Source organism: Lissotriton vulgaris, chromosome 7 (assembly GCF_964263255.1).
Source record: "Lissotriton vulgaris chromosome 7, aLisVul1.2, whole genome shotgun sequence".
In the NCBI taxonomy this organism is placed as follows: domain Eukaryota; kingdom Metazoa; phylum Chordata; class Amphibia; order Caudata; family Salamandridae; genus Lissotriton; species Lissotriton vulgaris.
This window is the reverse complement of record NC_141695.1, coordinates 85,835,167-85,848,284: the sequence shown is the minus strand read 5'-3', so window position 1 is coordinate 85,848,284 and position 13,118 is coordinate 85,835,167. Positions and strand designations below refer to the sequence as shown.

Sequence of the window (13,118 nt, the reverse complement as noted above, 5' to 3'; positions counted from 1 at the left end):
AGGCCCACCCAACCAGAGGACTTGAAAGTGAAAAAAGTCTGTGAAGTGCAAAAAACGAGGGGGCATCACCACCCGAAGGCAGGACGCACACAGCCTCAGGTCTCTGAGTTTGGAGACAAAAAGTAAAAAGCACCTGTGGGGAATGAAAAAGATACAGACAGACATAAAAAGACAAACAGACAATTAGAATTTTTGTCAATAGGCTAGCCAATTCAAGCCAGTTACTTGTGCTCAAAGTGCCAGGGTGCACAACTCATACCTAATAGCAGAGGTGCGTGGCTCTGCCTGTGGCTACGACTAAATGGTAGGTAACATAGCCTTAAACAGTGAAGAGACACTCTCGTGGTAGGTTACCAATTGCAAGATCCCTCAGTGCGAGTGCGCAGGGAGGGAAATAAGTGAAAAAGGAGGCGAATGGCAGTGAGGACATTCAAACACAACTAGATCACTCTGCGATCAATGGGCCAAATGGCCAGTGACCATTCAGCACACAAGAGAACGAAAGGGGTGATAGAGGTAAGTTCTCACTTCACAGGGGATGAAAATCCACCCCTTAGACCGCGGGAGGGAGGGGACGGCGCATTTGGCACATCCTGTAATAGAAGCAAAAAATGGGAAAGAAAAATGGGACACACACTGTCAGTAAGCAGCGTCAGTACTTAGCTCAAATGATCCTTTGCAGCCAGGGTGGTACTCACGCCCACGGCGCCTGTCTCCTGTAGGTACACCTAATCAGCCCTCGGAACCGGGTCTCGCCGATCCGGGCTTGAGGAGTATGAGCGGTTTTATGAGCCTCAGTAGAATGTCGCCGCGTCCGCGCTTCCGGGTTGGGAAGCGTGCGTGGTGCGCATGCGTGAGACTAACGAGAAAAGAATGGAACGTGAACCGCTTTGGGTAGAGGATACTCACTTCCGAGTGGGAAGGTCTGTCTATTGCGCATGCGTGCCGGTTAAACTGTCACAGTAGAGGCAGCCGGACTTGGATTTATGTATGATACGCATGCGCGGAAGTTGGACCAATGCGGACAGATGTAAACAACCTCGGGCTTACAATAGTGCGCATTGGAGGCATAATTACCCATATGAGTATAACATAAATGGAGGGGAGGGGGGAGCGTGGACAGACTCAGCACATGGAGCGTGGACAGACTCAGCACATGGAAAATATCAATATATAAAGAGATAAAGATATCCCAGACAAAATACCCATCTCTGATTTAGCGCGAGTATTAAGTAATGGAGGTAAATACTCATCATTAGGTTGGTTTATTCTGGACAGCTGATTATGGGGCAGTATACACCCACAGACAACAGGAGTTTACGGAACAGCAACGAGTCAGAAGGTATTGTAGGTTTACTTGAGGACAGAACCCCAAGGTATATCGTCATTAAGGCCATTTACATGAGTGCCCAGGCGGTATACCCAACGCTGTTCCTTTTCAAACAGTCTTTCTGCAATGTTGGTGCCCCCAGGGATTTGCTCGATCACAGTCCATCTCAGATCATTAGTAGTATGATTGGTTTGTAAAAAATGATCACTCATTTTTGTCGTCGACTTCTTGCACCTGATATTACTCCTATGCTCACATATCCGTTGTTTGATTTTTCTAGTCGTCATCCCCACGTACCGAAGTGAGCAGGGGCATGTGACAAGGTAAGCAACATTTACGGAGTTGCAGTTAGTGTGTGCTTTTTGCCACCATGTTTTCCCGGGTTCAAGGGTCAAAGATTTGGTGGGGGTTGGTTTCTTTAAGAAAGGACACAGCCTCAAAGATGCCCTGGTCCACATGAGACCCAAAGATCTACCAGCGACCCCCATGAGAAGTGTCACTGATGTATGGAACCTACCGAAAGTCACAGGCCACTTCCCTTGTTCGAACTGCTCCGTCTGCCACCTGACAACCCCCACCAAATCTTTGACCCTTGAACCCGGGAAAACATGGTGGCAAAAAGCACACACTAACTGCAACTCCGTAAATGTTGTTTACCTTGTCACATGCCCCTGCTCACTTCGGTACGTGGGGATGACGACTAGAAACATCAAACAACGGATATGTGAGCATAGGAGTAAATCAGGTGCAAGAAGTCGACGACAAAAATGAGTGATCATTTTTTACAAACCAATCATACTACTAATGATCTGAGATGGACTGTGATCGAGCAAATCCCTGGGGGCACCAACATTGCAGAAAGACTGTTTGAAAAGGAACAGCGTTGGGTATACCGCCTGGGCACTCATGTAAATGGCCTTAATGACGATATACCTTGGGGTTCTGTCCTCAAGTAAACCTACAATACCTTCTGACTCGTTGCTGTTCCGTAAACTCCTGTTGTCTGTGGGTGTATACTGCCCCATAATCAGCTGTCCAGAATAAACCAACCTAATGATGAGTATTTACCTCCATTACTTAATACTCGCGCTAAATCAGAGATGGGTATTTTGTCTGGGATATCTTTATCTCTTTATATATTGATATTTTCCATGTGCTGAGTCTGTCCACGCTCCATGTGCTGAGTCTGCCCACGCTCCCCCCTCCCCTCCATTTACGTTATACTCATATGGGTAATTATGCCTCCAATGCGCACTATTGTAAGCCCGAGGTTGTTTACATCTGTCCGCATTGGTCCAACTTCCGCGCATGCGTATCATACATAAATCCAAGTCCGGCTGCCTCTACTGTGACAGTTTAACCGGCACGCATGCGCAATAGACAGACCTTCCCACTCGGAAGTGAGTATCCTCTACCCAAAGCGGTTCACGTTCCATTCTTTTCTCGTTAGTCTCACGCATGCGCACCACGCACGCTTCCCAACCCGGAAGCGCGGACGCGGCGATATTCTACTGAGGCTCATAAAACCGCTCATACTCCTCAAGCCCGGATCGGCGAGACCCGGTTCCGAGGGCTGATTAGGTGTACCTACAGGAGACAGGCGCCGTGGGCGTGAGTACCACCCTGGCTGCAAAGGACCATTTGAGCTAAGTACTGACGCTGCTTACTGACAGTGTGTGTCCCATTTTTCTTTCCCATTTTTTGCTTCTATTACAGGATGTGCCAAATGCGCCGTCCCCTCCCTCCCGCGGTCTAAGGGGTGGATTTTCATCCCCTGTGAAGTGAGAACTTACCTCTATCACCCCTTTCGTTCTCTTGTGTGCTGAATGGTCACTGGCCATTTGGCCCATTGATCGCAAAGTGATCTAGTTGTGTTTGAATGTCCTCACTGCCATTCGCCTCCTTTTTCACTTATTTCCCTCCCTGCGCACTCGCACTGAGGGATCTTGCAATTGGTAACCTACCACGAGAGTGTCTCTTCACTGTTTAAGGCTATGTTACCTACCATCTAGTCGTAGCCACAGGCAGAGCCACGCACCTCTGCTATTAGGTATGAGTTGTGCACCCTGGCACTTTGAGCACAAGTAACTGGCTTGAATTGGCTAGCCTATTGACAAAAATTCTAATTGTCTGTTTGTCTTTTTATGTCTGTCTGTATCTTTTTCATTCCCCACAGGTGCTTTTTACTTTTTGTCTCTAAACTCAGAGACCTGAGGCTGTGTGCGTCCTGCCTTCGGGTGGTGATGCCCCCTCGTTTTTTGCACTTCACAGACTTTTTTCACTTTCAAGTCCTCTGGTTGGGTGGGCCTTAGCGTGCCCATACCGCCGAGGTTTACACTCTAGGTCCTGACGAATGCCAGGTTAATTATACCACACCGGCTGAAACATGTTCATGTTGACCACTCACGTTGTCACTTAATGCTAGTGGTAGTAGACCATCCAATTAGTTGGCCTTACTTACCATCACATTTTTTAACCTTGTCCTTGATGATCTCTGATTAAAAGAATTTTTGATACATACAAGGCAATTTTAATTCACCACTTCACACTATCCACATAATCTTTCACATAGCCCTCCCACCCTCACAAGACTAGCTCCGCAGTAATCCTGGCGTCGCAGCACACCGGGGTGGCATTCGGTCACACCCGGTGGGGCCCGATGATGAAGCAAGTCACCGACCAGGTCGGTGAGTGAGGGCTTTCTTAACAAACCAAATGGGCTTTGTTGGTTCCTTGTGCTCTGTGCATTTCTTTCAAATCAGAACAGGAACACTCTTTTGTTGTTGTTGTCTATAAACAAAACATGTCACACACACACACACACACACATATATATATATTATTGTAAATCACATCATAAATATAAATAAAACTGAAATAAAGTGTACACTCTCTATAGACATTTACCAGGACAAAATGATGTTAATCCACAATAATTCATTGTAACCCAACAATGAGATATGCTATCATTATATTAAACTGTTTAATTCATGGAAGTATTGTGTGTCTCTTTTCTTCCAGGGCGAACAGACAGCTCTGGCATCCGGCTGTTCTACACCCCAGTACTAAGAGAGCATGATGCTGGCGTACTGACAACGGGGATTATACCACAATATTTGAGCTTTATCCCTCCAGGGGCAGCATCTTTCAACCTGTACTCACTCTGCAAAACAAATTATTTCAATCTGGTAAATAAATGGCATATATGTGTTGATCTGCTTTTCCCCTGATTATATAGGATAATGTACATACACACTGGAACGCTGAAGACCCCATTACGCTTTGGAATTGCTAAAGCAAGTGGAGCCACTGTGCCAATTTGCTCTTTAAAACAATGTGAAGGTAGCTCAAGCCTGCACTCAGTGGGGCACTGGGCTGGAGAAAATTGATATCTTATTAAGGGGGCATTTAATTAGCTTCTCACTACTCTACGGTTTTCATTTGTTGTGCAGTGTTTGATGCTTAACAGTTACTTTTGAGCAACCATAAGAATTAATCCTAATGGAGGCATTTTCAAGCTGGGGTAGTCACCAGTTTGATGACTGTGCAATGACAAGCATTGACCAGATATGGGGGAGAGATTGTCAGCAACAGTATGGGTGATACCCTAGCTTCCTTATGTTTCCATTGCTAATACTAAGCTCTTCCACCAGTTATATGCTTGCAGGTGTCCATATTAGTGGTTGAGTGTTGAGGGATCTTGCTGGCCCACTAATTCAATTTTATTGCCGCCATTCAGCAAGTGAAACTTTGAACTCATACCCAAACAGTGTGATTCACATAAATCGGCCATTTGCGTTCCCAAAATGGCCTTTTGCAATGCATGAAAGTGTGTGGGATTCGCAATTTAGGTAATCAAAGTTTCTTGCGATTTCTTAAATTGTGATTGCATTTAAGGAATCGCAATTTGCGATTCCTTAAATGCAATGCAAAAAGCAATTTGAAATAGCGATTTTGCTATTAGGGGTCGCAAATTACCGAAAATTAAAACTGGTCGGTAATTTGTGAAAACTTTGAACTCATACTCTGTACAGACCATGCATCTGTGGGGGTCAGTGAGATGGACTTTGATTTTAAGTCAGGTTAAACAATTGTAATGTGAGTGAGGTTATGCTATCAAACATTATCTATCATCAAGCGCCGTTAGGCAGTAGAAGTCCTCTTCTTTGAGGTTATTAAGCATGCTTTAAAAACATCAGTGATCTGTTCTAGTGATGGTGGTCTAGCAGTTCATAGTGGTATTTATATAAAGAAGATTGGAAACAAACTTGAAAATTGCAGCAAGTTGATAATGATACTCTAACAACAACTGTTCCCGACATCAAATAAAACTTTAAAGATAATGGGGCATGTGCATCAAGCTATTTTGCAATCCCAAACAGTGTGATTCACAAAAATCGGCCATTTGAGTTCCCAAAATGGCCTTTTGCAATGCATGAAAGTGTTTGGGATTTGCAATTTAGGTATTCAAAGTTTCTTGCGATTTCTTAAATTGTGATTGCATTTAAGGAATCACAATTTGCGATTCCTTAAATGCATTGCAATACGCAATTTGAAATAGCGATTTTGCTATTAGGGGTCGCAAATTACAGAAAATAAAAACTGTTCGGTAATTTGTGAAAACTTTGAAAAATGCAGTCACATGTTACACACACACATGCCCTTAGGGTATGTGTGTGTGCTACATGTGGTCACATGGCAATTTCAGGGGTGCAACAGGGTGTCCTTTTAGTACCCCTGGACCCTTGAAATTGCATGCGTAATTTGCGAGTACCTATTTGGTACTCGCAAATTGCGCATGCAATTCCCATTCATTCCTATGGGCCTGCAGGCCCATACGAATGAATGAGAAGCCATTCCTTAATTACGACTCGCAATTTGCGAATCGCAATTAAGTAATTTGTAGGAATCACTATTTTTTTCGCGATTACTACATGCATAGGCTTTTGCGATTCCATAATTGCGAATCCTTAATAATCCAAATGAAGGAATTGGAAAAGCCTACCTTGATGCATGTGCCAGAATGTTTCTCTTGACTGCATTCCATTATTATGTTGAAATATATAAGTAGCAGTGGTATATTAGAAAAAATATCAATTGAACAATGAAGATACATGGATGTAGAAATCTTTTTTGAACACGTTTAGCTACAGGAATCAATTACCTTCACATGTCCTTAATCAGTTGTTTCTTTTCCTATTGCTTCCCTTTCTATGGTTAACCTTCAAAACTTTCAATATGGTGCCTGTTGGTCATTTATATGATTGTTGCTTGCATTTTGAACTACATCAGATACAGATTAAGGACATATGAAATGAGATTATTGCTTTGGCTAAACTTACACATATCCAGGAATTAATTTTAGGTATCATTGTGTAATGAAATTGATCGCATTATGTGAAGTATTCCACTATTATGGAAGTTCCTTAGTTGTAACCTAATATATTATAGCTACTATGCTTCCTAGCTGATCAGCACCATGATCCTTTTGTGTGTCCTTTGTTTGTGTTTACCACATGTCACATTGTATTTGTATGTGGTCTGGAATATACCACTCTGACCTGTGACCAAGGCTTCGGCCGAAACTCATCAGGTGCATTAAAATACATTTGCATTTCTTCAGAATGTAGCAAAGTTAAAACTAAAGTAGGTTAGTTTAAATTCTAAAACCCCCGATATTCACTGAAAAAAAACAAAAAATAAAATGGTGTTGAATCATGCACAAGGAAAACAGCATTTCTTCAATAATCCTCAACACGTCTACAATTTTCTAAAAACCTTACCCAGAGGGCATTCAGATCGGGCCTCCCTTTCTCACCAAACTGCCGGTACCGATGACCTCTCAGACGTGGAATTATGCCTGTTCCATTTTGCGGTGTTCTTCCGCGCCTATTCATTCTATAGATGCTGGAGACACTTCAGATGTGGAGTAACGATTGTAACACGCTCTGAACTCTTTGCAGCGGCTGTCACTGGTTATTAGCTTCCAGAATCGGCCTTCTTGGCTCCCACCAGCAATACAAAGCCCTGATTCATGACCCACTGTACCTTCTGAACTGTCCACGGATCGTGCTTCCCCCACCACTTGTTCCAACGAGGCTGGAAGCACATCACCTGTAGAATGATGGTCATATCTCTCCTTAAGAAATCTAACAGGCCTTCATTTGGTTGCGGCTGATCCCATCCGATCACTGTTTGATTAGCAGCGCCCTTCACTGTGGTCATCTGCAAGGCCGATACTGGTTCTCTTCTGCAGACGACATAGCCGCTTCCCTTTCCGACGACACCACGTCAGAACTCTGGGTAAGATAAGACTTTCTACTATTTATCCCTGAGTGCCCTCACCGTCGCGAGGAGACTCTGATTCACCCTCTGGCTGTTACCCACTTAGGGAATCCCTATAGTGCTCTGGTTTTTTAGGTACACAGCCCTGCATCCACCCTCCCCCATTGGGAGCATGGAGCACGAGGCATTGGGGAAGGGAGGGAGGGGATCACAACGCAGAAGTATTGGGCTGCTGATGTGGGTGGGGGAGGGGGGAGGTTTTGTATACTTACTGTTGACCCACTCAATACGTACAAAACAATCACCACAACATCCCCGACATGTAACCATGGAGAACCGACCTAGCCCACCCAAATACAACCTCTTGACTTGGAATGTGAGAGGTCTGGGAGACCCTGGCGAACGCCAAAACATCCTTTCTTACCTGGACCGACACAACATACACTGGGCTATGCTCCAGGAGACGCATCTTAGCCCCACCACCCTAACCTCATTTGCATCCCACTGGGTAACCTGCCGATGTTTTTTTTCATACTCCACCTACGCACGTGGCACGGTCATTTTGATTAGGCGCACACTCCCCTATGCCCCCATTGGGTCCTAGGCTGACCCTGAAAGGCGGGTACAGTATCCTATGGGGCAGACTGGCTGCTCAATTCATTACGCTTGTCTCCTGTTATGGCCCGAATATTGACGACCCCGAATTCTTCCGGGTCCTATGGGACAAGATACTTGACACTGGCTCAATGCATGTGGTGTGGGGAGGAGACTTTAATGTCACCCTCAATCCGTCGCTAGATCGCTCACACACACACTACCTCATCACTACTCCAAAGCACATCATACTCATAACCACATCATCACTGACCACAGCCTTGTTGATGCTTGGCACAGCCTTTACCCACAAGATAGAGAGGGCTCCTGCTTTTCCACTGCCCACTCCTCCTGGTCCTTGATTGATGGCTGGCTAATCTCTAGAGGGTTAACCCTGTGGCTGTCCCTTTCTTCCCATTTAACGTGCACCTACTCTGGCCGCTCACCGGTCCTCTTCACACTCACACCCCCTCATTAAGAACCTCCATACTTTGATTGATCGATTTATTGATTGATTGATTGATTGATTGATTGATTGAACCTCCATACTTGTCCTGGCGCTTACCCACGCATGCCTTGTGGAACTTGAGCAAGAAATTGTTGATTTCTTTCATTGAAATGAACACTCATTCACACAATACTCTACTATATGGGAGTCCTTCAAAGTTACCATGCGTGGAATCTGCATCGCTAAAAGTGGGGGAATTCTGAGGGACATTCGTTCAACACTCCATAAGTTAGATAATGAACTTAAGCATACTGAAGCTCAAATACAAGTCACACCCACCCCAGAGCTACAAACGCGCCTGCGGGAACTACTCTCTGACTATCAAGAGACAGCATATAGGGAGTGCAAGTTCAGAGGGAAATATCACCAGGCCCGTTGCTATGGGGAGGGTGAAAGACCAGGAAAAGTGCTTGCGGCCCTAATACGCCTGCCTAGATTCTCCAACACTATCCTAGAAATCACTGATGAGAACGGCCACACACATAGCTGACACTTCAGACATAGCTGCCACCTTTAAACGATTTGCAAACCCTGTACACCTCACACAGAAAACAGCCTGCCGATTTCACCCCTTTCTTTGAAGACACTGCGATTGCCTGGCTTGTGGACAGCCAAAGAGAATTCCTCCTTGCACATCACGAGGACGACAAGCTCATCACTGCTATAATGCAGCTGCATTCTAGCAGGGCCCCTGGCCCTGATGGTCTCCCGGATGAATTTTACAAAAACTTCTGTACTATAAATATACCAATTCTACGACAGGTCTACGAGGAGGCTCGAGAAACAGGCATACTCCCCCAGACAATGCGTGAGGTGCTCATAATATCCTTACCGAAGCCAGGGAAACCGGCTGCACAATGCGATTCATATAGGCTCCTCTCACTCATAAACGTAGAAGCTAAAATCTTAGCAAAACTTATTGTGAACCTCATTAGCACCCTTATGACCACCCTCGTCCTTTCTGACCAGTAAGGGTTAATGCCAAGCAGAGGTATATCCCACAACCTTCGCACCCTGTTTACTGTCCTACAGGACATTGACCCTGGCACAAATGCGGGGGCTGCCTTCATTGACGCCACCAAGGCATTTGATTCCCTGGAATGGGACTATCTGGCATTTGTTCTCCAGTGCATGGGCATCCCCGCTCCATTCTTGGCATGGATTAACCTGCTATACACAGGCCTGCCGGCTAGCATATTGGTCTATGGTACTAGGTCCTCCCCCTTAACAATAGCCAAAGGCACCAGACAGGGGTGCCCTCTATCTCCCCTCCTATTTGCCCTAGCAATTGAAGCCCTGGCTGCCAAGATTCGCCAGCATTTCCGTAACCACGCCCTCATATAGCCCGAAAGGCAGATACTAATCTCCCTATACGCCAATGACCTCATACTCTATCTGAGCAATCCGGAAGATAATTTCAAACCAATTTTGAGGTTGCTCATCCTCTTTGGACACCTCTTGGGGTCAACACAAACTGGGGAATATCCCAGATTTTTCCCCTTACTGAGGCCACCCCACGGTTCATATCAGACTACCCCCTTGCATGGTGTGAAGATACAATCACATATTTGGGAATAGTAATCCCTCAAAGTCAGAACAACTTGATGACAGCCAACTACGGGCACATACTAGACCTCCTTACTGACAAAATCACCAGGTGGATCGCCATGACAATTTCATTGGCCAGAAGAGCCTCACTTATCAAGATGGTCATCCTGCCCAAACTATTCTAACTTTTCATTAACATCCCCTATGCCCCCAGCAGACACATCTTTAAAGCCCTAAAAATTCAACTCATCAGCCTAACCTGGGGAGAGAAACAAGCTCGATTGCGCCGGGACACTCTCACTTGGCCACTCTAGTGCTGGGGGTTTTGAAATTCCCGACCTGGAGCAATATTTCAGCTGTGCTCAAACTCACTTTGCAGCATATTGGATGGACCCCCTTCCTTATATGCCTCACCTAGCAATCAAGGACGAGTATATGACCCCGACTCATTGTTCTGCATATTTAAGAGCACCTGCCATCCCGAGGTGCCGTGCCTCCTCCAAGGTAGACTGCACCACAAGCGGTTGGCGTGACCTGGCTCGTCGCCTTCACATAATCACAGTATACTGCCCCTTGTTGCCCTTTCAAGGCAGACTTAACCTCCTAGTCGCACAGGAAGGAGGCTGCCGCCAACTCCTCCGAAAGCTTTCCATTCAGACCTGGGGTAAGTTATATGTTAACAGTACATTTTTCACCAGCAAATAATTCTTCGGCGCTACTACACCTACCCCACTTGAACGCTTTTTCTACATCAGACTGAGACAGGACGTTAAGGCCCTCATCGGATGTATGTCATTACATCGCATACTAATACCACGCATGCCATTACAACGCTGGTATTAGTACGCAATGACATCGCATGCCATAACATTGCATACTTTTACCACGAGTATGCTTTTACCACGCATGCCTTCACAATGCAAAGGCATGCATGGTAAAGTTATACTTGTGGAAAAAGTATGCAAGGTAAGTAACATCCCTATCCCTACACCTACACAACAGACTAATCCCACCACTACACTGCCCCAACCCAAAAACACTGCCACACTACTACACTACCCACACTACTCCCGCCCTTACACTACCATAAACCCTAAAACAGTACTACGCTACCCACACTACTCCCACCCTTACACTACCCTAAACCCTAAAACACTACTACGCTACCCTCACTACTCCCACCTCAACACTACCCTAAACCCTAAAACACTACTACGCTACCCACACTACTCCCACCCTTACACTACCCTAAACCCTAAAACACTACTACGCTACCCACACTACTCCCACCCTTACTCTACCCTAAACCCTACAACACTACTACGCTACCCACACTACTCCCACCCCAACACTACCTTAAACCCTAAAACACTACAACGCTACCCACACTACTCCCCCCCCTACACTACCCTAAAACCTAAAACACTACTACGCTACCCATACTACTCCCACGTCCCCGCCGCCATCCATTACACATTACATCGCATGTGTTGTAAAAGCGCATGCGATGTAAAGGTATGCCTGGTTTTACCACGCGTTGTAACATCGCATGCGTTGTAATGCATGCAATGTAAAAGCAGCGCGTGGTAAAACCCGCATTGTAATGGCTGTTCCCCGCCCTCACCCCATGCTTCCCACAGGAGCCCCCTACAATGCTACCCACACTACTCCCACCTCTACACTACCCTAAACCCTAAAACACTACTACGCTACCCACACTACTCCCACCCCTACACTACCCTAAACCCTAAAACACTACTACCCTACCCACACTACTCCCAATCCTACACTACCCTAAACCCTAAAACACTACTACGCTACCCACAGTACTCCTACTCTTACACTACCTTAAACCCTAAAATACTACTACACTACAACACTACCCACACTACTCCCACCTCTACACCTACCCCTACACTACCCTAAACCCTAAAACAATACTACGCAACCCACACTACTCCCACCCCTACACTACCCTAAAACACTACTACGCTACCCACACTACTCCCACCCCTACACTACCCTAAACCCTAAAACACTACTACACTACCCACACTACTCCCACCCCTACACTACCCTAAACCCTAAAACACTACTATACTACCCACACTACTCCCACCCCTACACTACCCTAAACCCTAAAACACTACTACCCTACCCACACTACTCCCACCCTTTCACTACCCTAAACCCTAAAACACTACTACGCTACCCACAGTACTCCTACTCTTACACTACCTTAAACCCTAAAACACTACTACACTACAACACTACCCACACTACTCCCACCTCTACACCTACCCCTACACTACCCTAAACCCTAAAACACTACTACGCAACCCACACTACTCCCACCCCTACACTACCCTAAAACACTACTACGCTACCCACACTACTCCCACCCCTACACTACCCAAAACCCTAAAACACTACTACGCTACCCACACTACTCTCACCCCTACACTACCCTAACCCCTAAAACACTACTACGCTACCCACACTACTCCCAACCCTACACTACCCTAAACCCTAAAACACTACTACACTATCCACACTACTCCCACCCTTACACTACCCTAAACCCTAAAACACTACTATGGTACCCACACTACTCCTACCCTTACACTACCCTAAACCCTAAAACACTACTACACTACAACACTACCCACACTACTCCCACCCCTACACTACCCTAAAACACTACTACGCTACCCAAACTACTCCCACCCCACACTACCCTAAACCATTAAACACTACTATGCTACCCACACTACTCCCACCCCTAAACTACCCTAAACCCTAAAACACTACTACGCTACCCACACTACTCCCACCCCTATACTACCCTAAAAC

At 45.8% G+C, this 13,118-nt stretch overlaps 1 protein-coding gene across 1 annotated transcript in view; it reads left to right on the top strand.

The window, feature by feature from the left end:
• LOC147700848 (putative DBH-like monooxygenase protein 2) overlaps positions 1-13,118 on the top strand; it is a 477,613-nt gene that overhangs the window by 180,141 nt on the left and 284,354 nt on the right. Inside the window, exon 7 of the mRNA XM_086929749.1 lies at positions 4,352-4,518. Coding sequence (XP_086785875.1) covers positions 4,352-4,518 — 167 coding nt within the window. The remainder of the gene's footprint in view (positions 1-4,351; positions 4,519-13,118) is intronic.